At 46.3% G+C, this 26,997-nt stretch overlaps 1 protein-coding gene across 3 annotated transcripts; it reads right to left on the reverse strand.

Moving 5' to 3' along the window:
- Positions 1-1,120: 1,120 nt before the first annotated feature.
- LOC309330238 (anaphase-promoting complex subunit 5-like) lies at positions 1,121-23,677 on the reverse strand. Of its 3 annotated transcripts, XM_081841614.1 has the most exons (17): positions 23,447-23,677; positions 22,683-22,762; positions 19,988-20,097; positions 18,514-18,709; positions 16,273-16,339; positions 15,584-15,685; positions 14,847-15,037; positions 13,440-13,521; positions 12,513-12,602; positions 11,888-12,069; positions 10,775-10,910; positions 9,043-9,117; positions 7,640-7,761; positions 5,981-6,088; positions 3,999-4,146; positions 3,254-3,416; positions 1,121-2,839 (listed from the first exon to the last, which is right to left on the reverse strand). In XM_081841614.1, exons 1-17 carry the CDS (start codon positions 23,648-23,650, stop codon positions 2,625-2,627), a joined length of 2,271 nt encoding a protein of 756 aa, XP_081697740.1. In that variant the 5' UTR covers positions 23,651-23,677; the 3' UTR covers positions 1,121-2,624. The 3 variants fall into 3 exon arrangements, with proteins under 3 accessions (XP_081697740.1, XP_081697742.1, XP_081697741.1); XM_081841615.1 differs by lacking the exon at positions 3,254-3,416 and having other exon boundaries at positions 2,684-2,839; XM_081841616.1 differs by lacking the exons at positions 19,988-20,097; positions 22,683-22,762; positions 23,447-23,677 and adding an exon at positions 19,841-19,940.
- Positions 23,678-26,997: the final 3,320 nt, after the last annotated feature.

The following is a 26,997-nucleotide window of genomic DNA, read 5'->3' on the forward strand; positions in this document are numbered from 1 at the left end:
AACAACCTTCTCAAAACCGTAAGCATCCCAAAAGGGGCTGGGACTCAGTCTGAATGAGCTTACATGGCTGGAGTGAGCCAATCTGAAGGATGCATTAGGCTAAGACAATCAAAAGTAAGTAGGAACATGGGAGGCTGCTTTCAGACCCTTGGACCATTTGGCTCAAATATACTACAGTATAATCTACACTCATTGCCAGCAGTGGTTTCAGGCAAGAGTCTCCCAACCCCACCTGGAGGTGCCAGAGAGGACGGAACCTGGAACCTGCTGCTTTGCAGGGAAGGCGCTCTGCCGCTCAGTATGGCCTTTGCAGTGTAGTATGCTATAGAAGTTCCTATATAACATGCAGAGTCAACCATAAGGCTACCCTGCCCCAATATATATGGTCAATGCAAAACCAATTTTCTGACACAGAATTGTGGCAGGGCTCTGTGACTCAGTGGTTTTCCTTTTATTCAGCTGCCAAATAAGAAAAAGTAGTTTGGGCCAACATGAGTCGATTCAGAACTCGCCAATCCCAGTTTGTCAGGCCAGTCCAAAAGACAGGAGTACCCAGGGTGTGTCTATGCTGTGTGTGGCCCCTCCTCTCCCTCCCAGCGAGAGGAATGGAGAGCCAGCAGCTCCCCTGATCAGGTCATTTAAGCACACATGGCATTTTACAGCTCTCACCCCTAGAGATTATTAATTTCCATTTTGCTGGTGGGAGAGATGAGGCACAGATGATTTCCCAAGGCCGTCCATTGAGGATTTGAACCCGTCTTGCAGGAACACACACAAACACAACATGGTCCATTGGGTAAACACCCTCTCGCTGTTATGTGGTCATGGCAGGAACCGTGGCTCTGAGCTGGATACGAAGACTGCATATATGTAAATGAAAAGGGCACCGATACAGAGGACCTGCAGCAATACGTGGTAACGTGGAACACTTCTGTTCAGGGTTCTAGCAAGCCAGTTACCCCATCTGCCAGGATACTCCATTCCATTCCACCCACCCCACCTCGCTCAACGGTTTAGCAACTTGTAGTCACCAGGGATAGACAAATCTGCCATTTTCAGGTCTCTCTGTTGTTTTTTTCCTATCTTCAGTTTTCCACATTTCCACAGCAATTTCTTTTTTAAAAAATCATGAAAATTTCTCAACACTTTAATGTGAATTTCTCCTAATAAACACTTTTTTTAAAATGCAGCTTTGACTTACATGCACATTTTTGCCAGCTATCTTCACTAATACATTCATTTTTACACAGTTTTCCCCAATATATGTATTTTTGTAAACATTTTTGAGTTGAGCTTCTGTCTCAAGGTGATTTACACACAATAAAAAACACAAAAGCAACAAGTGCATTTAGAAGATTAATACCATGGTGAAGACCCATTTATCCAGCTGGGAAAGGCTGCTGGAACAAAAATACCTTTGACTCTTTCCATGAAGTGCGGATAATGAGTGTTTGTTGTATCTTGAGGGGAAAGCTATTCCATACGATAGTAGCAGCAGCTGCACTAAAAGCCCTGCTCAGAGTTTCTGCAGAGCGGGCTTCTGAGATCTTTGGAACTTGCAAGAGAAACTCTCCTGCAGACTGCAGCCACCTTCTGGGTGTATAAGGGATAAGGCAGTCTCTCAGGTAAGCTGGTCCCAAGCTGTACAGGAACTTTTAAGTCAGTATCAACACCTTGAGCTTGGCTCGTTAGCGAACTGACAGCGATGCAAACCCCGTAAACAAGGCAAATATGCCCCAACAAGCAACCAAGTCACGGTGTTCTGCACCACCAGAAATGCCCAGATCAATCCCAAGATAGCCCCACATAGAGCACACTGTAATGTCAATATATTTAGGATACATAATGTTTAAACTATTGTGGTGAAGCTGGGGTTGCCTTTGTTCATGTGGTTTCAGATCTCTTGAGACATCCACGAGAGCTAGAAATTTTTTTTCCTCAGAAGCTGGTGAGGATGGCATGCTTTGTGTAACCTAGAAGTATTTTAAGAAAGTGATCGTACTGCATCAAAGCCAGGCATACAGGCTCTTAGTCCTTTCTGAGCCAACCACTTCTGTGTTTCCAAACACAGGGCAGGCGGGGAGAAGTCCCACACTTTATGAAGAAATTGCACAATTCGCAAGTAAGTCGCCAATTAGCTGCCCACACAACTAACCTTTTGTGTTCCTGAAGCTGACTTTCCCTACAATGGAGCCACTTGTAAAGCCAAACGCTCAAGTCTCAGCTGCAAGAAGAAGGGGGGGGGCAGGAAATCCCCAAGCAAACCATGAATTGCAGCCAAAGCGAAACATATTTCAGGGCAGACAGAAACATCCTTCTTTGTAGCAAGAAAAAAACCCCAAACCTACAACTTTATTGGTACTGATTTCCAAATGCTGAGGATTGCCCAGAACAAGAGACATATGATAATAAATGGAAGGAGGTGGGGGAGAAACTCCAGATGTTTTGGACTACCACCTCATCAGCCCCAGCCCAAACATGAGGACAGGACTAGTCTCGGAAAGGCTGCTGGAGAGGAACGGCTTAGGAGGCAATCTATTTGAGAGTTCTCTTGCACAAGTCCTGCTGAAGCGGAACGGCGCTGAGCCCTGTTGTTCTGGAATGAGGCCCTCTGCTCAAAGGGCTCATTTGAAGGCGTTGATCAAGGGGACCCCCCGCGCAGGGAGCTCCTGGTGCAGCTGGCGGAAGAGCATGGCACACTGGTTCCTCTCCTGGGCCTTGCCAAGGCTGTGGAAGAGCCTGGCCTGCAGATAAAGGACATCCCGGAGCTGCTCCTTACAGTCCACCTTGGCAAAATAGGTTTTGGCTTCGTTGAGGTTCAGGATAGCTGACTCCAGAGCTGTCGAAAAAGAGCAAAGTTTTTCTTCTCCTGCTTAAACATTTGTCTGTTTCATAAAATCCATATATTGCCCAGCTGTTAAAAAAAACAAACCCTCAAAGATTAAACAGTGAAATATATTAAAATACAGTTGATTAAATAGATTATAAAGCCATCTGCCTATCTGGGCCTTCAGGATTCTGCCTGAACCAAGCCTCCACCAGCCACGCCTCTCCTTGGCCCTGCTCTGTCCCCTTCCCATATCACTTCCCTGGCTGGACTGTGTCCCTGGGCGAAGGACAGAGGGTGGTGTGTGTACCCAAGGGATGCCCTTGAAGGCCTGTGCCTCTTGGGCTGAGTCCTCCCACCTGCAATATATCGTTCCACTCGCATGCCTATGGAATAGAGATGGGGAGGTGCATGGATAATTCTTACCTTCCCTCTTCTTCTGGGGAGGGTAGGAGGCAGCAGAGGCGACCTGGCACTTGGCCACCAGGAAGATGGCGGCTCCCTTGTCCAGCACTGCCCTGTGAGCCAGGATGGGCTCAATCGCCATGTGCAAAATGCTCAGCGCTTGCTCAGGAATGCCAAGGATTAGCTGGAAGGGAAGCGGGAGCCCCCAAACGTCAGGCAGAGATCATCACCTGCTGGTTTAGATTTCGCTTTGCTGAATTAGGTATTGTGTAGAAGTTAAAACGGGGTTTGGGGAACTTGTGACACTCCCAGGTGTGAGTGGACTACAATTCCCACCATCCCCAATGGCTGGCTGCGCTGGCCGGGACTGGTGGGATTTGGAGTCCCAACTGCAGATTATGTTGGTGAACGGCTGTTTTAGATCTCACATCCCAAGGTGATTCACTAAGCCCAAGTACAGGAGAAATAAATGCCTATTATCCCCCCTTTTATTATAATTATTATAGATTTATATACATAAAAATATATATTTATTTACAGATTAAAAATAAGAACCCCTGAAAACATAGATAGAGCAATCATCTTAAAACAATTAAACACGGATAAATGTATTAAACTTATATGGTAAGTTTTACCATTTCTTTTTGTGCATTGAATTTTAAACTGCAAGTCTCTTGGGGCGAGGGGCTGTCCCCTTACGGCACACTGATAGAAGTGCATAAAGGAGCAGGAAGAACAAAGCAGGTACTGCTTGTGCCAAATATACCTGGGAGAAAGCCAAGTTGAGGATGGTTTCAGAGGCCAAGTACTGGAGCCGGTATTCCTGGGACAGAGCCAGTGCCTGAAGCAGGACGGGCAGAGCTATTGTGTGGCACAGAGACCTCCAATAGAGCTCAGCAATGGACAGGAGGACACTAAGTCATGCAGGGGGGAGCAAGGAAAGAAATACAACAGTGTGTGTAAGTAGAGGAGCGGGAAAACCCAACTCTTAGGAACGTAGGAAGCTACTGCCTATCAAGTCAGACCACTGGTCCCAATTGTCAAGTATGGCAGCAGTGGCTCTTCAGGGTTTCATAGAGCCACAGAATTTTAGAGTTGGAAGGGGCCCAAAGGGTCATAATAATAATAATAACATTATTTATACCCCGCCCATCTGGCTAGGTTTCCCCAGCCACTCTGGGCTGCTTCCAACACAATATTAAATACAATAATGAATCAAACGTTAAAAGCTTCCCTTAAACAGGGCTGCCTTCAGATGTCGCCTAAAAGTCTGGTAGTTGTTGTTCTCTTTGACATCTGGTGGAAGGGTGTTCCACAGGGCAGGTGCCACCACCAAGAAGGCCCTCTGCCTGGTTCCCTGTAACTTGGCTTCTCGCAGCGAGGGAACTGCCAGAAGGCCCTCGGTGCTGGACCTCAGTGTCTGGGTAGAACAATGGGGGTGGAGAAGCTCCTTCAGCTATACTGGACCGAGGCCGTTTAGGGCTTGAAAGGTCAGCACCAACACTTTGAATTGTTCTTGGAAACGTACTGGAGTCCAACCTGCTACAATGCAGGAAATGCAGTCAAAGAATTCCCGACAGATAGCCCATCCAACCTCTGCTTAAAAACCTCCATTGAAAGAGAGTCTACAGATTCCAAGATAGTCCATTCCACTGTCGAACAGCTCCTACCAGCAGAAAGTTCTTCCTGAGGTTTAGTTGGAGCTTGAAGCCGTTGGTTCGGGTCCCACCCTCTGGAGGAGAAAACAAGCCTGCTCCATCCTCCACGTGACAGCCCTTCAGATATCACCTCTCCTCTTCTCCAGGCTAAACATACCCAATTCCCTCAACCGTTCTTCATAAGGCTTGGATTCCAGACCCGGGACCATCCTGGTCACCCTCCTTTACATACCTTCCAGCTTCTCAGCTGGGAACTGGACACAGGACGCCAGGCTGGATCTGACCAAGGCAGGATAGAACGGTGCTATTAGTTCCCTTGATCTAGACCAGTGCTTCACAAACCTGGGTCCCCAGCCATGTTGGACTGCAACTCCCATCATCCTTGACCGCTGGTCCAGCCAGCTACGGATGATGGGAGTTGTAGTCCAACAACAGCTGGGGACCCACATTTGAGAAGCACTGGTCTAGACACTATACTTTCAGAGAGGAGACATACCTATTCCTACCTAGGGATGCTGGGAACGGAATCCAGGACCTTCTGCCTACAAAGCAGGTGCTTTACTACTGAGCCACAGCCCCTGCCCAGCACTTGAAGCTGGTATTATAGCTCCAGCCCTTCTTGCAGGAAACGGAGAGAATAAAACAGAGGAAGCAGTGTGAAAGGAAGCACACTACAAGATATCTGAAGTAATTTACAACCAGAATAAAAAAAATGCACAAGCATTTTATTCTTATTTTTAAAATAAATAAATATAAAGTCTGAAGTGATTTACAAGCAGAGTAAATAAACAATAAAAATAAAAATACACGAGCATGTTTATAATGTAATCAAAATGTTGGTGCTGCCCAAATGCCAGGAAAGCAAAACATTATTTGTTAGTGCTGAAATGAGGGCTGCCCTGATACCAGGTGGGCCTCCCTGGGGAGAGCATTCTGCATGCGGGGAGCTGCTACAGGAAAGCCCTGTGAGCTTCCCCCAGGCCCACGAAAGAGGCCCAGCAGGACCCCCAGCCTCACCCCACGGCTGCAGGGCTCTTAGAAGGCTCTCTGGGAAACTCGCCTTGGGAGCAACGGGCAGCTCAATGCTTACCTGATCACCATCTCAGTGTTCTTAATTTTCTGGCAGTGAATCAAGAGCTTCTGCAGGAGTTTGTGCGCCTCAGACATTTGATTCTGCGCTTTAAGCAGGATGGCTTTTCTGGAAGACAGAATCCCAGCAGCCCCAAAATGGAGTCTGAAGCACGTCCAATTTGCAGTGGTTTCAAGTGCTCAAAATCGCTTATTTGTGGCTGGATCAAGCGTAAGATTTTATTTACATGTATCCCACATTTTAGGGCCTTACAGCCACCAACCACTAAAAACAATAAAGAAATAAATTCCTCATGTTCTTTTAAACATATCTGGGAATTTAAATTTCTGTGGTTTAATTTATGTTTAAAATTTTGTATATTGTTTGTTTTTTTATCACAGTAAGCAGCTTTTTATCATAGTAAGCAGCTTTGAGACCTAGATGATGAAAAGCAGGATATAATTTTTCAAAATAAAATACAGACTTCTAATAGTTTAATTCAAAGAATGGATTGCAATGAAGCGTCAATAGTTTCTGATTCAACCCTAATGCAGGGGCTCCAAAACTGTGGTCTGCAAGTTTCATTCAGGTAGTCCATGGTGTGTCCACATTATATATTCATAGTGATTTTTAATTGCATTTTAATTGTTTCTTTTATTTTTATTTATTTTATTTATTAAATTTATATATTGCCTTTCATCAAAGGATGAGTTTACAGTATGAAAACACAAAAATTCATAACATAATAACAAGCAAACAGAAACCCCCTCTCCCACCAACGCATCTGAAAGGTCATAGAACTCAGCAAGGCAAAAGTCACCTCGCCATGGCAAGAGCCAATTGGCATCGGGCAACAGACTTTTCAGAAAGGGGGCGTTAGAAATTGTTTGCTTTCCCTCTGTTTATGGGCTCACGGGTGGCATCCTGCCCTAACCAGAGCATTCACACTGCGGGCGCAGAGCAGCATGGTATGCAGAATGCAGCTTGCTCAGATGCTGCGGAGGGAGGGGGGCACGCAGAGGGGCAGGAAGGCCCAGGCCCAATCTCTGGCATTGGGGGGCAAGCGAGGAAAGACTGCCTGAGCTCCAGAAGAGCTGCTGCCAGCCAGAGAAGACAATACTTGGCTAGGTAGACAAATAGTAGAACTTGCTCCATCTAGCTCAGTCATACATACACTGACTGGCAGCAGCTCACCAGGGTTTCCCACAGGCGTCTTGTGCAGCTTCACCTGGAGACGCCAGGGATTGAACCTGGAACCTTTTGCACAGAGTAGGTGGTCTGCCACAGATTTGTGGCCTTGCCTATAGGGAATAAGGAAGCATCCTAGTTATGTTTCTTTCTCTTCTTAAAAGAAGCAAAATTTTCCAAGCTCCTAGGGCTGTACGATGGGTAGTGAAACATCCAGCACTGGCAGTCCATACACTCAATGGCTGAGGGCCAATGAGGCTTTTCCCAACTCATGCGGCAAAGCATTACTAATGCATGTACAAAATGTCTTGTGTATATTTTTTATTTTTATTTTCTACAGTGTAACAGTGGGAAAAGTTAGCACAAGTAGAAAGAAAGAAAGAGGAATACAATGCCTTATCCCACAGGCATTTTAATCCCATGTTAATGCTAATCCCTTTTCAAGGTGACATCAGAAGAGGCCCTTGTTCCTGCAGGTGTGTGATCTCTTACCTGTAAACCCCCTCGATGCTATTCAGGGCTGTAATCCCAGCCACCAGGGAGCCAGCAACATGGTACTTGCCATCATTCATAGCTCTGTCAAACTGGATCTTCTGCTCAAACAGCATCCACAGCTGGACAAGAACATTTCCGGATCAGGTTAAAAAGAAACAGGACAGGAGTTTTACTTACACACATACACCTCATAAATATATGACATGCCAACTTCATATAGGTATATATTTTACAGAGGTACAGTGGTACCTCAGGTTACATACGCTTCAGGTTACATTCTCTTCAGGTACAGACTCCGCTAACCCAGAAATAGTACCTCAGGTTAAGAACTTTGCTTCAGGATGAGAACAGAAATCTTGTTTCGGTGGCGCAGCAGAAGCAGGAGGCCCCATTAGCTAAAGTGGTGCTTCAGGTTAAGAACAATTTCAGGTTAAGAACGGACCTCCGGAATGAATTAAGTACTTAACTCGAGGTACCACTATACTAACATTTCAGATTCTGCTTTCTTTGGCCTGACACAAATCAAAGGGTGCTGTAGCCAAGATGCCCATGACAGAGTCCAGAGGATGGGGTGCTTGCTTTAGCAGACTGGGTCAGGTATTCTTATCCTCCAGGATGCAGTCGGCTGGCGTTACCGGTGTCACGTCCATGCACCCATAAATCCTTTCCGATATTCCTGGATCAGGTGACATCTCTTTTTCCAGTTCACTCATCCCTGCAGTCCCCTCCCTGTCCATTTACTGAAGGGGGTCTTTCGTCCAAGTCCTTTGCTTAACCATGTGCTGCGTGGAAAAGGACTTCCTCTTGCCTGCCCTGAATCTCATGCCAATCACCTTCCTTGGAGGACCAAGGAGAGGAGGAGGAGGAGAAAAACTTTTCTTTCTTCACACCATGCATAATGGCATCACTTGCCACCTTCTCTCTAAACCAGGGCAGAGGAACCTGTGGCTCCTCCAGATGTTGCTGGATTGCACCTCCCACCTTCCCTGAGCGCTGGCCATGCTGGCAGGGGCTGGAGGGAGATGGGAGCCCAACAGCACTGGGGAGGCACCATGTTAGCCTTTTTTCATCAGGTGAGCTGCTCCAAATCCCTGATCACATTTTGGGTAGGGTTTTACTTTTCACCTTTTCCATTCGTCTTTCCCCAGCTGTACATTAACCTTTTTGAGATGTGGGAACCAGAACTGTTCTCACTCAAGTCTGCAGAGAGCTTCCTGCAGGTGAAGCATGGGAATTTAAGAGATTAAGAAGGCCGCTCAAATCCTGGACACAGCACTGTTCAGAAATGCTACCCAAAGCAAGCTGAGAGTGCTTCTTCTTCCTCTTCTTCTTCATCCCTATGTCATAAAAAGGCAAGTCTCTGCTCCCAAGGAGCTTACAGTCCAAACATTGGGCCTCACCTGTGCATGCTGACTGTTGGGAGGAAATCTCTCTTTCAGGTGCTTCAGTATTTCAGAGGCTGCTGTAAAATAGCCCTGAAACAAACATACATAGAAAGACAAGACTGAAGTAAATGTTCAAGAAATTGGTTCTCAAAATAGAAACCTTGATGTCTATAGGAACTCCAAGAAAAATATAAGATTTGGGGAACAATCCTGCTAAGGCTAAGTGCCTTTAAGTCACATTGATTTCAACAGAAGTGAGAACTCTCTCACTGAAAGAGCCCTAACAGGACTTGCCTTTGACTGGACTCTGTGCTTGACTATTTATTTGATTTTTTTTTAATTTCCTAACCTGCCTTTTTGCCATGGTACACAAAGGAGTTTACAAGAAAAATAGAAAATATAAAACGCCCCAAAATGAAACAGCCTGAAAATAAATAACTGATTAACACACCATTAACTGATTTGAAGAACAGGTTTGTTTGTTTTTTTCTTTTCATAGTATGGCCTACTTTGTCAGATGCAGAAATGGAAAACTTAAAATGGTTTTACCCAAGCAGGAGCTGTAGAACCTTCTGGGACCTGGGACCTATTCTCCATTAGACTCACTTTTTCAGGTGGAACCCCCAAAGCACATAATGGCTATACTTGGGCAGTCATGGAAAGCTATCAAACATACGACACTTGCATGAGTATCCAACCACAGAGTTCACTTGACAAGGGGACTCCACAATGGGCAAGTGTCATCAATTTGCTGATGCCAAGGTGGTGGTCTGATGGGAGCTGCTCTTTCCCAGAATGGGAAACCGAGAACCCAGCCACATCCTGGAAGTGGGCACCATCCACTGGTGTCCTGCATGGACTGTGCAACAGCTGAATTGATTGGTGGGTGGGATAGTAGTGCCACAAGCAGAAAAAGCAACCCTACTGGATGAGGTGGGAAGGGGGTGGGGGCCTAGGGATACTTGAAAAGGTCTGGAAGTCTGACAGACAAGGGAGGTAAGCAAGCATGCTCACAGCAGATTCAGACGATACCCTGAATATATATTATTAGACATTATCTTAGGGCTACCATACGTCCTGACAACATTTGCGCTCAACAACTTTCGGGGTGTCCTGGTTTTTACTTTTTGAAATATGACAGCCCTACAGTATCTATACTTATAGCAGCCCCCATTCACCAATTGGCCCTAGGGTGGATTACAAGGACATCACAACTAAAATCAAAACAAGACTTTTACTAAAATTGTAATACAGTCATGCCTTGGGTTACAGACGATTCGGGTTGCACGATTCCGGGTTGCGCACCGCGCCGAACCCAGAAGTACCGGAATGGGTAACTTCCGGGTTTCGGCGCTTGTGCATGCGCAAAAGTGCTAAATCACTCTTTGCGCATAAGCGCCGAATCGCAACCCGCGCGTGCACAGACACAGCGCTGCGGGTTGTGGACGTGCTTCACACATGGATCACGTTCGCAACCCAAGCGTCCACTGTATTAAAAACCACAGAACGAAGCAATAACAGTATTAACAGAAAAGCAAAAGGCTGGTGAAAAAAACTGAGCAGTGAGGAGAAGCCCAGGGGGTGACAGATAATTCCTAGGTCTCTGAGCCTTTTAGAACCAAAGTGCTGCTTCAGGGGAAGAGTGACCTCTCCCTCCAGCCTCCAGGAAGAAAAAGAACTGCCAGTTATAGAGCAAATACTGCGTGGAACCAGAGCATGCAGTCACACACCCACACACACCACCCACCTGCTCCGCGTGTAGTTCTGCCAGGTGGCACAGCACCACAGCAAACGATTCGGTGTTGTTCTGCTGCACACCCACGTTCACGGCCTCCAGGCTGTTCATGCTCAGCAACATCTGGGCCTGTTGGAGGGCCATGGTGCTAAGGCAAGAGGAAGATTTGAGCGCTGAAGGATGCTAGCCACAGAACCAGCACCTCAGGCTATGTGCAGAAGCATCTCATGCAGTAAAAAATAAAATAAAATCCTTTGCCAGCAACATTAAAAAAAAATTTTTTTTTTGCATGTTCCCTTTTTATTTTATTTTTGCAGAGCTTATTTCAGTTCTGCTGGTTGTGGGGATGACCTAGAAACTTTGTAGGGCAATGAATCCTTGCTTCTAACAGCTGGAGATCTTCTCCAGCATTCCCTCAAACTGCTGAGGTTTAGTAGGGACATGTGAGATCTGCAACAGAATGTTGCAGCATGGGGTGCTGCCACCCGGTGCTCTTGGATACTCCATCCCACCCACCCAGGCCAAATTAATCAGCATTCCATCGCCACTGAGCATGCTCAGTTCTTTAGGACTTCCCTGTAGGTTCACTGCATCTTCTTCTGGCAAAGTCAAGTTGTACAAATAATGAATACAATAAGTTGAATTGAGCTGTTTTTTGGCTTCTCCCACCTGAAGCTATTTCCCCCCTGGAGCGTGTGGGCCTGCTGTGCAGACCTGGTGCGACCTATGGCAAGAGGGAGACATCCTGCAACAGGGAGCAGATGAAGCCTCTGGGGCCGCCAACTGTATTCAGATTTTTGGTACTTCTGCAGCTGATGGGGTTCTGCCAAGCCTGCTGGTCAATCTTCCCCGCGCATGAGTGGTGCCCCAATGGTTACATATGCAGCAGCACTCACAGCTTGAACACTGGAAATAGAAGGAATGGTTGCCCACAAGCTTCCGGGGTTTTAGAATTTTTATTTTTGCACCCACCCATTTTAGAAACTTTTGTTTTTAACTGACAGCAGAGATTACCAGGAAGCCTAAGTCTGTGGGCAATACCACATTCAGCAGCCTTTCCACATTCCTGCAGAATCAGGGCACGCGGCAGGCGGGCGCAGGCAGATGAATAAGGGTCTGCTCTACCTGCGACCGTACAGTCTCCAAATGGCCGTCTTCTGAGCAATGCTGATGTCAATGAGTTCGGACAAGCTGTGTTTCCAGTGCAAGAGGTCGGAGTCCTTTAAGGCGCCCATTAGCTTGCTGGCAGTCTTCCCCGCAAAAGCTCTTTGCTGAACCAAGGACTGGATCCCCAGGGAAGCTAAATACTAGGAGAAAGGAACAAAATAAACAAAGTCACAGGATTTGAAAAGGGAAGCAATTAGTCAACGAGAGCCCCAAGCAAACGACAAGAGCCAAGCTCACAGGGCCAGAGTTTGGAGAAGGGCAAAGGGCTCAGCGGCAGAGTGCCTGCAGGAAGTCCCAGGTTTAGTCCCTGGCATCTTCAAGGACAAGGTGTGTTTGGGGGAGCAACTGCGAAGAGGGTGCTTTTGGGTGTGTCACCCCAGTTACAGAACCTTCTTCCAGGGAGGGCTGCAGCCAAGCATCTAATGTATTTTTTAAAAGGGGAAATCTGCTGTGATTGCCCTTTACAATTGTAAAAACTGAAGTTTTGCTTATTGCTAACAACCCTTAACACATTTAATCCAAAGGCTGCGTAAAATGGTTATAATGACAAAGGAATGGATAAATAAGGGTGGGAGAGACATACTGGCAATCCGAAATAGACGGCTTTCTTCACAGAGTGCTCCAAGAGCACACAGCTGTCCGACCTTTTCTGCTCCAAGATGTACAGCCAGCTCTGGAAAGTGAAGAGTTAATAATAGTTTAAATCAGTCTTCCATAACTTGGTACCTTCTAGATGCTTAGGAGTACAGCATGTGCTGGCTAGAGCCGATGGGAGATGTAGTCCAAAACATTAGGAGGACACCAGGTTGGGGAAGGCTGGTCCACAGACACAATAGAGGAGAAGTAGATTCTCCTCTTTTATAGATGCCTGCAAACTGCCTTTCAGGAGTCAAGCATGCCAAAAGTGAGCCTCACATTAAGAATGGATGCCAGTGGATCACAAATCAATGGGACCCACAAAGTTATGGTCATAGGTTTTGACAGTGGTTGATGCTGCTTCTGATGTTTCACAGCTTTAAAGATTTTATTCTGCCATTGAGGCAGGCATCTTCTCTCTCAGATTGGTGCCATTAAAGGGGAAGGAAAACCTATAAAAGCCAAGGCATTTGCCTGTAAAGATTTGAGAACAGTTTAAACTCCTACAGGCATTTAAGCTCCCAGTGCAGTGTTCAAATGGTTAAGGAATACAGATTAAGCAAAAGAATGCTTTTACACAGCCATACTTGTTACGGCCAGAACCAGCTGGAGGCAAAGAATCAGCTTTAAAACCTAACAAGTCAATTGTTTTCTTCGTTTCCTTTTTTAAACTAGATGAAACTTGGGCTGGATGGAAACAACAGATCACAATTTTAAGCCATTTAGTAAAACCAGCCAAGATTTTTGCAGACCTGCAGCCTGTCCGATCCTCAGAGTTTATGGCAAATAGGAACAGCATCTGTGAAGGCACCAGTAATGGAAAGGAAGTGAGCACCAGTTCTGTCACACCAGCTGAAAGCTTCCATCATCTTACCAGGCAATGCTGCAGGCAGACGTGGTCATTGGACTCCTGAGCGATCCGGATAGCTTCCTGAAGGGCGAGCTCAGCCTGCTGGCTACAGTCAAAGGAAACACAGAGGTAGCCAAGAATCTCTTCATGCAGACAAGATGTTACAGGCATGGAGGTGAAAAAACTCAGGGATCTGTTAGGAGCAGGGCCTGGAACTGTCAGGGGCCAAAAAGATCATATCCCATTGTTGATTCCCCACCCTGCCCAGTGGACTTCAGGGTTAGCAATAAGTAGAATCTTGATGCTAAGAGCTGGGGGGGAAGCACTTCTGATCCACAGTACACTCTGGGACCTTTGCACAGAAATGCAACCACAGTGCAAGGGGTCAGCTGCGGAAGGCAGAAGCAGAGTGGTAGCAACAGCAGCTGGGAACGTAGGCCAAGGGACTGGCTGGATATGTCTGTGTGGAAATCAGCATAAAGAGAGAGAAGACAATCCCTCTTCCCCCACTGGCACGCTGAGGTCCCCCTCCCCCCTTCTCCCTCCTTGGCTCATTGAAAAAGTGGCTGGCTTTCAAGTCTTGCTGGGGGGCTCAGGGGGTGAGTTGTGCATCATGTTTTAGAGAAACGTTCAGTCTCAGTTGATTCATTTTCAGCACAGCAAGGAAATGAACAAGTGAGTGAGATAACCACTTCCTTTGTGTTAAAAGCGTTTCATCCATTACTGGAATGACAAAGTTCAGGAAACATCCTTTATCAAAGCAATCCCGTCAGTTGCTGTTTATTTGTATAACCACATTTCAAATCATTTTTTTTGATATTATTGAATGAAACTCAGTAAGTTTGGGTTGCATCAAGCTAGGCCATGCTCACTGTGGACCCACAGAAATCAACGGAGTCAAGTCGAAGTCTATTCATTCAATGGGCCCACTCAAAGGCTGACTTCACTGAACAAATCATGCTATTCATGTTTCCCTCCATTAAAATGCTGGTGATGACTTTCTTTCCAATTTCCTATTACTATTTTATTCTTTACCATCATCTTATCACTACAATTTTTAGTTTATTTTGTTTTATTGTTTGCAGTTACCATTACAGCTAAGGAAGGGAATATAAGAGCTTACCATATTGCATACCTGACCTCCCCGGAACCCCCTTGTGCAAACATCCTTACCTTCTGAAGGTGGCATGCTGAGAGGGCCTTCTTCCCCTCCCCCCAAAAGGCAGAGAGCTTTTAAGTGCTCCGCCTTGCTTACCAGGCAAGTGCTGCTCAGCAAAGGGGCTCTGAGATGCCCTCGTGAGATCTTGTGGGACCATCTTGAGTTCACATGAGATCTCTCAGAGGGAAAGCAGCAATGTGACAGATGTGTGTGGGGGGGGAGATAAGATATCATGCCAATTTGTGCAGCAGGAGAAACACAAAGCAACTCACTAGTGACCAAAGCGGCAGTGCAGCGCAGCCAAGTTGAGAGCTGCGTATCTCAGGCTCCGGCCGCAGCCTTCATCGCCGTTGCTTTTGCTTTCTGCGCCGGTGAGAATCAAGCGGTCAAAGTAGTGAAGGAGACTGTGTGTTGAACTGAAGACATCTTGGACCCGAAGGCCGTTCAAGTAGCTTAAATAATGCTGGAAGTGAAAACAGCAGCAAACAACAGCTTGTGAGTGATCAGAGGCAACTGCAATGGCCACACTGAACACAGATTTAGCACACAGTAATTTGGTGAAAGGTTGCGAGGTCACCCAATGATAAATCTAGGGGCCATGAGGCCAAGAATCTGGTGGGCTAATTTCAAACCACAGTACTTTCCACTTCCCTTATCACTGCAGTCCCCAACCATGTGCTCCTCTTTTTCCTGCCCATTCCCTCTTTCTCAATTTCCCACCCCCTCCTTCTTTCAGCATTCTGTACCAATTCCATTGCTTTCCCAGGTGCCCTACCTTTCCTAGCTGCTAATTTGTTGACACATTCTTCTTTTCTGTATGCCCTCCTTTAGAAACGAGGCACCTCAACCAACGACAGCTATGCTGCCTGACCTGCCTAGTAGCTCAGCCAATGATGGTCAGAGATGTCACTAAAACTGTTACCAGTACTACCAACACCAAACTGCTGAGTGTGCTACAGTACAGATTACACCAGACTGCCTAGGTGGGGGGAAAACAAACCAAACTTACCGCTTCAGCAAAATCTGGGTTAAATTTTAACAAGCTGTTCAACTCCTTTTGCAAAGATGCTGGAGAGAGAGCTTTGGTCTCATCATTTTTCAATAAAGATGCCTGGAATTAAATTAAAAACCTGTCACTTGAGCAACCAGACAAAGACAAGCATGAATTTGCTGGGATTAAAAACCATTTAATTTTATTATCACCACAGCAACAGAATCCCTTCCATATCAGGAAGAAAAAGGTGGTTGACAGCATGTTTACAAATTGCCATGGAGAGATTTAGCCAAAGCTTCGTTAGGCTACACTCAAAAGAGAGGCTCTTGCTAATTTGATTACGAGAGATGAAAAGCAGGCTTAAGGGATTCAAGCAAGAATGACTCTCAAACATACCTTTCATTCTAGCATCCAGATGTCAATGCAACTGAACTCAAAGGCTGGGATCCAAAGCCCTTTGAAATTGTCAATCACATCAACAATATATTTTACTTTAAAAACCGTTTCAGAACTCCAACAGAGTGAATAGGTATTAGGGTGTGAGGAAACAGGACAGACCTCACATGGCATTTTAAAGACACTAAGAATGGAGCATGCAAATGTGTCTGGGGATAACCAGGTGCCACCATGGAAAAGCCCCCCTCCCCAGAAGCCACACCTTTAGCTCACCTGATGGGCAGGTTTAAGAATAACTATTAACAAACCTGTTGAGAGAGGAAGTATTCTGCTTGCTTCTGTGACAGTGGGCCATTGCAAGATATTTCTTCCTCCCTTGAGACAGAGCAGAAGACCCACTGTGAAATTCCTTCAGAATTCTAGGCCTGCTAATAATTACAAGACCACCTTACCCCAAGGCTACCAAAGAGGCTGAAATGGCTTTTCTATATGCTCAGCCTATTGAATCATAAATGAAGAAGTCCTGGGGGTCAAACACTACTTCTGGCCAGAACCACTCATTCACTCATTTTCAGCTCCTCATTTGCAATATGGGTGTAATATCGACAACCTCCATGTCTTCCCAGGGTTGTTGTAAAAAAGATTGAGATAATATGCCTTAAGGAGTGGGGGGAGGTGGAAAATGAGCTCAGAGATACAGCACGTGTTGTATGAGGAAGATTCTACATTCAATTCCTGGCATTTTCTGTTAGAAGGGTCTAGTCACAGATGGTGGGAGAGACCTTTTCTCAAGATTCTGGATGGATTTGCTGTGCCAATTAATGGTTCCTCATTATCTTGGAAAAAAGGGACAAGTGAGGTGCCACAGGTTCTGTCCTGGGCCTGTTGCTGTCCAATATCCTTATAAACGACTTGGAGGAAGGAACTGAAGGGACGCTCATCAAATGTGCAGATAACACAAAGCTGGGAGGGGTAGCTAATGCCACAGAAGACAGAATTGGGATTCAAGATGGCCTTAGCAGAGTGGAGAACTCGGCCCAAACTAACAAAATGCATTTCAATTGGGACAATGTAAGGTTCTACACTTGGGCAGGAAGAACCAGCTACACAAATATAAGATGGGTGATATCTGGCCTACCAGTAGTACCTGTGAAAAGGATCTAGGGGTCTTAGTAGACCACAAGCCAACAGTGTGATGCAGCAGCAAAAAGGGCTAATGCTGTTCTAGGTTGCATTAACTGAAGTCAAGTCTAATGTTCTAATCAAGGGAAATTATAGTCATGCTCTATTTTCCCTTGGTCAGACCACAGCTGGAGTACTGTGTCCAGTTCTGGGCGCCACAATTTAAGAAGAGTATGGACAAGCTACAATCTGTGCAGAGGAGGGCAACCAAGGTGATCAAGGGTCTAGAAACATAGCCTAATGAGGAACAGTTGAAGGAATTGGGTATGTTTAGAATCATAGAATAGAATCATAGAGTTGGAAGAGACCACAAGGGCCATCGAGTCCAACCCCCTGCCAAGCAGAAAACACCATCAGAGCACTCCTGACATATGGTTGTCAAGCCTCTGCTTAAAGACCTCCAAAGAAGGAGACTCCACCACACTCCTTGGCAGCAAATTCCACTGTCGAACAGCTCTTACTGTCAGGAAGTTCCTCCTAATGTTTAGGTGGAATCTTCTTTCTTGTAGTTTGGAACCATTGCTCCGTGTCCGCTTCTCTGGAGCAGCAGAAAACAACCTTTCTCCCTCCTCTATGTGACATCCTTTTATATATTTGAACATGGCTATCATATCACCCCTTAACCTCCTCTTCTCCAGGCTAAACATGCCCAGCTCCCTTAGCCGTTCCTCATAAGGCATTGTTTCCAGGCCTTTGACCATTTTGGTTGCCCTCCTCTGGACACGTTCCAGTTTGTCAGTGTCCTTCTTGAACTGTGGTGCCCAGAACTGGACACAGTACTCCAGGTGAGGTCTGACCAGAGCAGAATACAGTGGCACTATTACTTCCCTTGATCTAGATGCTATACTCCTATTGATGCAGCCCAGAGATTGATGCAGCCCAGAGTTTAGTCTGAGATGAGATATGATAGCCATCTTCAAATATCTAAAGGGCTATCACATGGAGCATGCAGCAAGCTTGTTTTCTTCCACTCTGGAGGCTACGGCCCGAACAAGTTACAAGAAAGAAGATTCCAACTAAACACCAGGAAGAACTTTCTGACAGTAGGAGCTGTTTGACAGTGGAACAGACTCCCATGAGAGGTGGCGGACTCTTCTTCCTTGGAAATTTGAAAGCAGGGATTGGATGGCCATTTGTCATGTATGATTTAGTTGAAATTCCTGCACTGCAGGCGGTTGGACTAGATGACCCCCAGAATCCCTTTCAACTCTACAGTCCTATGATTCATATGGCTGTGCTGGCAGCCGCTGATGAGAACTGTAGCCTAAGACATCTGGGAGGACACCAAGCTGACAAAAGCTGCTGGAAGGATTTATTTATCAAAGCAGGGCAGAGACAAGTTTTAGGAACAAATCTTAGAAGCTTACCTGAGAGGCCCATCAAATTCATCTTTCTCCATCTTCCCTTCCAGCTCCCCACAGTGGGTCAGTTCCATCTCAGTCTCGTCTCCTCCACTTTTCTTCTCATCATTTTGGAAGTACTGCTGAAGAGCCGTGTAAAGCTTGTACACTTGGCTGAATGAGAGCTTGTTGTACGCCAGGATCATGTGGCGCAGGAACAAGCCTACAGAGAGAGGGGGGGGATCTGTTTCTTGGAGTGTACAGTGGTGCCCCGCAAGACGAATGCCTTGCAAGACGAAAAACGCGCTAGACGAAAGAGTTTTCCGTTTTTTGAGGTGCTTCGCAAGACGAATTTCCCTATGGGCTTGCTTCGCAAGACGAAACGTCTTGCGAGTTCTTGCGAGTTTAGTTTCCTTTTTCTTAAAGCCGCTAAGCCGTTAATAGCCGCTAAGCCGCTAATAGCCGCTAAGCCGCTAATAGCCGTCCTTCGCAAGACGAAAAAACCGCAAGACAAAGAGACTCGCGGAACGGATTAATTTCGTCTTGCGAGGCACCACTGTATTAAGATGTCTTGATCTCCATCAAATCCTGCAGTACCCACACAACACCACTATGGGGAGCCAGTCCTTATAACCAAGATAAGAATACTCCATGCTAAAAAAAATTTAACCACATGCCCAAATAAACTCTAATTTTGCACTCTGGATGAATGCTGCAACTTAAGCAAAGCAAATCCATCTTGTTTTGCATAGCTTGTTCTGGTCATGAATAGTGGTTAGGAGCTCGGTGGCTCACTTAATGTGCAACTCCAATCACTAGAAACCATATTCAACCATACCATTGGCTTCTGAGATTTTAACTAACATTTCCCATCCACTTTTCTGTATATCTTCACAGGCGTAAGGATCAGAAACTAGTACAGACTCAACTCATAGAGAACTGAATTCTTTGCTCTCCAGTTTTCCTTTACCCCCACAGACTTTCAGCAAATGTATAAACCCACCCATTCCTTTCTGACCTCTCTGCTAGCCAGTCCTTTTATAGAAGAGTTTCCCTAAGACAGTAAAGAATTCTCAGATCTCCTCATCTCAAACCAAAAGCCTTCTTTTTCCTCTTTCTCCCTCACACACTGTTTCCTCCATGGTCTCCACTAGTGAAAACATAAATGAAAGGCTGCTTCTCACCTGACAAAAATTGGCACACTGAAGTCACTAATCAAAACCATGTTTTGTGCAACGCGCAGGTATTGAGAAACTGCACCTTGCTGGAGTTTTAAAAAACTTATCAGTGCAAAATATCATCAGATGTGATAAGCTACACATATGACTCTGTGTAATGTTAGAAACAGCTTTACCTTGAAAATAGGAGGAAAGTGAGAGAAGCCCTGCTTTCTTTCCCCTGCCCAGGAAGAAGAGGGGAGCACTGTGGGCCCAGGACTCTGGCAGCCCCTAAGGATAAAGAGAGGCTCTCCAAGGTTTTTATATAATAAATGATACAGTACCTACAACGCTGGTTTTGTGAACTTCTGGTTCTGTTCCACTGAATGCCTCCGAAAGATCATCAAAGAATTGTTCCATATCTTTCAACTCCCCTCCTGCCATTAGCTTTATTCTGCAAGTGATGCCACCACACAGAGAGTCAGATCATGTCCATCCAGCCCAGTTCTGCCTACTCACTTTGGCTGAAGCTCTCCAGGAGTCTCAGGCACAGGCCCTTCCCATCACTTGCTACCTGATCATCTCAACGGGACATGTCCTGAACTGAACCTGGGACCTTCTGCATGCAAACCACATGATAGTCCACCAAGCTATTGTCCTCTCCCCAAAGAATAATGTGGGGAAAGGGGCGGGGGGCAGCATTCATTTAGAAACTGGCATTAAAATTAGATCAATCTGGAATTTCATTACTACTACTATTATTATTATTATTATTATTATTATTATTATTATTATTTTAAGAATTATGTGCCAAAGAACAGGGCCAGAAACAGACTCGGTTAAAAACAACCAGTTCAACAATCTGTATAATTTTCTGTGTATACAGAGCACTTGGACGAGGATACTAAAATACTAGAAATGACACCATTCCATCATGCTACTCTGTTAGTTTTTTGGGGGATTTATAGGTAGACATGTTCTCCACACCTTTAAACTCTATAAGCAAGCATTTGCAAAGAGAGCTTTAGGTTGTTGTTTTTTTAAAGTAAATGACTTTAAAAAACAAACAAACTAGATGTTATACAAATCTGTAGCCAGGATCCAAAGAACTACATAATTAACTCTATTATTAGAACTTTTTAAACAGTATTCTGAAAGTGAGTGACTTCCAAAACAATTTGTGATATGACATGACAGCAGTGATGTCTGTTTTCCCAAGACCATCCCACAGAACATGTGCCCACCAGAACCCTCAGAGGAGCTATTTAGCTCCTCAACAATATGTCATTTTCTCCCAACAGTTGCCAAAATAAATTTTATAAGTCAATGTTCTAATCCTTATTTTCATTTGCCCAAGGGTAGATCATTCTGGGGGAGGGAGATTTCAGCTGGAACATATGTGGTGTGACTCCCCTCCCATAAGGCTGTTCTATAAAGGTTATACAAAGTCCTATATAAACAAATGCAACTGCTTCAAATTTTTAAAGAACAGGATATAAGCAAAATCTGGAGTGAGCTAAACCCATCATACACATTCATAGTGAGTTCTAAATTCCAAGTGCCTAATCTGATGTAGCCAAAGAAGAATCATTCTTGCATTAATTAGCATTTATTGCTGTGTATTAATTGCCTTCTAAAAATGTCCCAGTTCAATGTAGAAAATATAACAAAAACATTTAAAAACAACAGATTACTTTAAATATAATACAAAATTAGTACATAGGGCGGAGACCTATTCATTCAACTGGGACAGCTTGAGAGAGTGCAAGGCTGTCAGGGCTTGCCAGGCGTTTTTGGCCCTTGGCCCTTTAAGTAGGCCTCACTCCAGACCAACAGGCAATGACTCCTGAGGAGACCACAACTGGACATTGTCTGGAGACTCCAGCTGTGGGAGGAGGTAGGAGCACTTTCCATTAGCTGTCTGGTGGAAGAGAGGGATCCCTATCTCTGTGCCTTACGCAGAATGAAGGTGGGGCAGGGTAGAAAAAGCCTTAGAGAAAAGGATGAACATCCAGGAGGGAATAGGCTGGATGCCTAAACAAGGCGCTTCTACAGAGACTGGATATGGTTCTTGCTTCCCCACTGGAAGCTTTCTTCAGGCTGGGCCTAGACAGAGCCCCCTGTCAAACACCTGGAGGGGCATAGAAGCCCTCAATTTCAGCCTGCCAAGAGTATTGCGGCAGAATAAACCTGCCCCCTCCCTGTTGGAGGAGAGCCTCCCCTGGAACCCTTAGGCAGCTCTAAGATCTGACTAGCTGGGATTTAGGACTGACTAGTGAGCGGAATGAACTAGAAAAGGGAGTGGGAGGCTTGGACACTCTGAAGAAAGAACTACAGTGGTACCTCGGATTACGAACTTAATTCATTCCAGAGGTCCATTCTTAACCTGAAACCGTTCTTAACCTGAGGCAAGCTTTCACTAATGGGGCCTCCCACTGCCGCCAGCGCGCAATTTCCGTTCTCACCCTGGGGCAAAGTTTGCAATCCGAGGTACTACTTCCGGGTCAGCAGAGTATGTAACCCGAAGTGTTTGTAACCCAAAGCATTTGTAACCCGAGGTACCACTGTACACTCAAGCAGACCCCTGGAAGAAGAGGCATCATCAAGCTTGGGGAAACCCCTCCCACCCATGGTTTGCAGAAGTACACCTGCACATGATGGGGGATGGGAGGGGGGAACCCTAAGGTGGGGGGAACTAAAAAGCAGTCCAATGAGGTTTGAGCATGCTGAGTGGCCATGCAATATTGACTATTAAGGGCAGGGAGAGAGGGAAAGACAGGAAAACTGGGCTGGAGAATTGATAGAATAGAGTTTCCTGGAAAATGGCTTTGTTGGCTTACTGCATATTGAACCAGAACATTCTGCACTGCCCTTTGGTTTGCCCACTTGTTTAAGCAGCCACATTAAAAGTCACTAAACCTACTACTACGTCAATTTATCATGTCCTTAACTACATACATGTTTAATTCTGCTTGAAAAGTATTCAAGGTTAAGAACTCTCATCTCAATTATGCTTATGGAAAGAACAAATGAACTTACCTTATTTGAACAGAACTCGCTAAGTGTGGGCAGCATTCTTCAATAGCCTTAATCAAGCGAGACAGTGTCATATCAGGCCCCTAAATAAAGCACATGGAGAAACACAAAATAGTTAACAGCAATTTCTAGAGGAATACAAAAGTAAACTGTACCAGCCCCAACATCTATAGCCATCTATACTACTACAGGAAAGAATGTGCCCATCTTTGCTTGTTGCACTTGCACTACAAGAATTCCCAAGCTGGGTAATGAAGGAAAGAAAAATAACGAATAGCTCCCTATGCATCCGAAGAACCCTACTGAAACTCCACCTTCCTTGCAGCTATGAAGGTGCAGCAGCCCTGTCTTCTTCACCTGGACACTCTGGCACGGCCATCAAAGGCAGGCCTACTCCCAAAGCCCCTTCACTGTATCTCCAGTGAAGAGGGGCCCGAAAACATAAGAAGAGAAGAGCACTGTCAGGGGTAAACAAAGGAAAACCCTGACACCTCTGGTGAAACCTAACCTACCTCACAGTGGTGTTGCGAGGGAGAGAGAACCACGCGCACCACCTTGAGCTCCTTGGAAGACGAAGGTGGTATAGCAACGCAAACAAAGAACAAACCGTAAGCTTTCGCCGACGCCAGTCCGCACGGGCGTGAATCTGATGCCCCCGTGTATGCAGGTGTGGGGGGGGGGAGAATAAGCGGCGAGGAGAGAGGGGAATTAAGTGCATGAGGGACAGAGCTGAGCCCGCGTCCGGCAGCGTGGCCCCCCCGCCCCACCTGCAGCAGAGGCAGCAGCAGCCGGTTGAGGCGCCGCCTCTCGAGCAGGCTGAGGTGCGGCCCGGCCCGGCCCAGCTCGCCGATCAGCACCAGCAGCGCCATCTTGTAGGGAGTGACCCAGTCCTTGGTGCCGAAGACGTTGGCGTGCACCACCCCGTTGGTCATCATGGGGTTGAAGTACAGGCTCTCGTGCACGCTGGCCATAGCGCCGCACGCACGCACCGGCGCTGCGCAAACGCCGCCGTCACCCCGGCAACCGCGCCCTCCTCCCCACCCGCCCCGGCGCCGAAAGCCAACCAGGAGCCAATCAGAGCGCGGCTCCAGTACGGCGTACTTCTGGGTTGAAGTGGAAACGCGGGGCGCGAAGTGAAAGGTTCCGCGTGGGTTTGGTTCCGTGTCGGGGGGGGGGGGGGAAGGAAAGGTATGTAAATAAATATAAAACCATAGCAGGGCTGTTCTGGCTTGGTCATTTACACAAAATGGAAGATGTTGTGTATTGAGTCAAAGGATTTTATATCTGTATTATTATTGTCTGTGAAATTGAGGCATCTAATCATAAGCCTGCATTTTTATCAAAGCTTCTATATATTTCAATCAAGGCTTGTATTTAAAAATGAGCTTAAAAAAAAAAGGATTTTCAAATGTTTCATGCCAGGCAAAAGACCAGCTGCCTAAAAGAACCTTGGCAAGATGTTTTTCCTCCTAAGACAAGAAGGGCCCCATTGATTTATAGTAGAAAAACAATTCTCAAAGTCATAAAAAGGGAGAATTACATATGCTGCCCCAAGGCTGAGAAAACACCATTAGGAATGGGGAAAGATAATACTAATGTGCCTCCCAGTAAAATGAGCCAGATCTTCTTTCTAAGGTTGAAAGGCCAGGAGCAAATGGAAGGAAAAACATTTAGCTAGAAAGAAAGAGAGCATTTTTGGGGAAGTCTCTTCTAAAGCTGTTTCTTAAACTAAGAGAGTTAAAAAAGGTTAAAATGTGTTAAATGTTGGAAAGGCAACTGGCTTGGCAGAAGAAGCAGCTTCTTCCTATTTTATTTTGAGGCTGGAGAGGAGGGGGAAAGGGGGAGGTGCAAACTGAAGAGGCTTCTTTTAAAAGCTGTGTTTTATTGAGTTCCTTCCTTTTTACTTTGAAAAGCTTTATTCTTTTAAGAGGCTACCTATGATAAATGTATGAAATATATTAGCTTAAATATATTGGCTTAAATGTAATTATGCAAAGGATTTAAGGAATGCTAGATTCTTATTTCATATGGTTGTAAGAGTTGTATTTATCCTGAAATTAAGTCAGCCACCAGCCCCCCACCCTGCCAGACAGAAGACGCCATCTAAGCAGTCTTGATATATAGTTGTCAGGCATTTTGTTTAGAAACATTAAATGAAGGAAATCTTTCAATGTTGATGTGAAACTCAAGATCCTTGACATCTGTTGAACATAAAATGTAAGATTAAACCATTTGTTTTAGAAGGCAATAGGGCAAGAAGGGCAAGAGGTGAGCTGGTAATTAAGATTCCATGTAAGATATATTATTACTTATTTGTCATTTATATATAGCTCTTTGTCTCCCTTATAAGGGCAAGGAAATGGGTGTATCTTTTGTGGGTGTATCTTTTGTGATTGGTTCTAGCAAACAGCCAATAGGAATTTCAACCAGGCTGATTGGACAGAGGCAGCCACAGGAGGAGCAAAGGGGGCTGGATTAAGGGAATATAAGTGCTGGCCAGAATGGCAGGAGGCCAGGCCAGAGCTTGGTAACCACGTACCACTGAGCCTCTTATTTATTTGTCTGACAAATAAATTACTATTTTAATTTCTCTATTGCTGCGTTGAATATTTCATTCCAGCTAAGCGTTAACCACAAGCAGGGTGCTACAAAATATACTCAGAGTCGCAAAGTGATTTCATGCTCTTTATTCAGCTCATAGTGGTGAGGAGGAATGAATGACTGTCCCCTCAAAGTATCTGCTTTATATACATTATTTACACAATGGGCTGCACATGATTGGCTAATTCCAGGATTCTACTGTAGGCCAATCAGGTTGTGGATTCACTTCTATCTGGAGCATGATTGGGTGGTTCCTGCTAACCAATCATACTGCTGCATTGTTCTAGGACCAATCAGACTGCTGCATTCTGAATCCTATTGTTCTAGGACCAATCAGACTGCTGCCTTTTGGAGCCTATTGTTCTAGGACCAATCAGACTGCTGCAGTTTGGATCCTATTCAACTCAGTACATAACACCCCTCCCCTCTAAGTTCCAGTCCTGCCCGGAAGGTCGCATTCATAGTCCTCAAGGTACGCCGGTGGCCTACGTGTGCGTTGCGGCCTGGGGTGTTCCCTGGTCCGGGGTTCAGGTTCTGGCTCGTGTTCCAAGGATGGGGCTGTTTGGTCTGGCGCAACCGGCTCGCTCAGTCGTGGTTCTGGTTCCGGTGTCCTTTCGGCCTCGCGGGCCCTCTCTGTATTTACTGATTCTGCCTCTCCTGCTTGCCCCTGCTGCTCTATGGGCCTCACTGCCCCACTGTTCCCTTGGGACTCCTCTGACCTGTCCTCCTCCTCCTGGTTTTCTCCCGGGAATCGTCGCCGTCTCTGGTCGCAGTGGCGGCGCCAGCATTGCCCCCCATCTGTTAGCACCTCGTACGACACGGGGCCCGTGACCCTGGTGACTGTGGCAGGTACCCATGCAGGGCCTGCCCCAAAATTCTTTGCGTACACTGGGTCCTGGGCCTCGAAGGTCCGGGGGTTCCTGCCTTCCCCCACCACTACCTCATCCTGAGCTCTATCGGGGTGAAGGCGGTCCAATCTGATTGCAAGGCGCCGACCCATTAGTAGTTCAGCGGGGCTCCGGCCAGTCGTTGAGCTGGGGGTGCTGTGCTGTGCTAGAAGGAATGTGGCAAGGCGGTACTCCCAATCCCCTTGCGTCATGCGGCGAAGGGTGTCCTTGGTGGTCCGCACCATGCGTTCTGCTTGGCCATTGGTGGCAGGGTGGAATGGCGCCGAACGGATGTGGCGGATGGCGTTCTGCACTGTGAAGGTTTGAAATTCTCCTGATGTAAATGCAGTCCCGTTGTCTGAGACGAGAGTGTCGGTGTGATGGCCTGGGGTTCCGATTCAGAGGATGAACCAGAGGAATCCCAGCCTGCACAGGAGTCCCCGCCTCCAGGGCCGGCTGAACTGGGGCAAGGCCTAGATGCTGAAGAGCCTGCACCTGTGGCAGAGCACCAGGAGCTGGCCCCAGGTGAAACCCTTCAGGCCCCAGAGGGGCTTGAGGACTCAGTGGCTACAGGTGAGCCTCCTCCAGGGCCCAGTAACCCTTCGGCCTCTCCTGATCTGCAGAGGCTTAGGGCAGAGAGGCGAAGGGAACTGGTTGCTCCCAGGAGGAGTGCTCGCCTTAAGGCCAGAGGAGGCGGGGCTCCTGGGGGCCGGGACCGCCCCTGGCCTTAGAAGAGGATAAAAGCCCAGTCAGCCCGGTCCCAGGTTGCGGGAGCAACGTCGTTGTTGGCTTTGGACCTTCCTGTGTTCCTGATCCCTGCTTGGCCTCCT

The sequence above is a fragment of the Podarcis erhardii genome (assembly GCF_964252035.2).
Source record: "Podarcis erhardii genome assembly, chromosome: 15".
Classification (NCBI taxonomy): domain Eukaryota; kingdom Metazoa; phylum Chordata; class Lepidosauria; order Squamata; family Lacertidae; genus Podarcis; species Podarcis erhardii.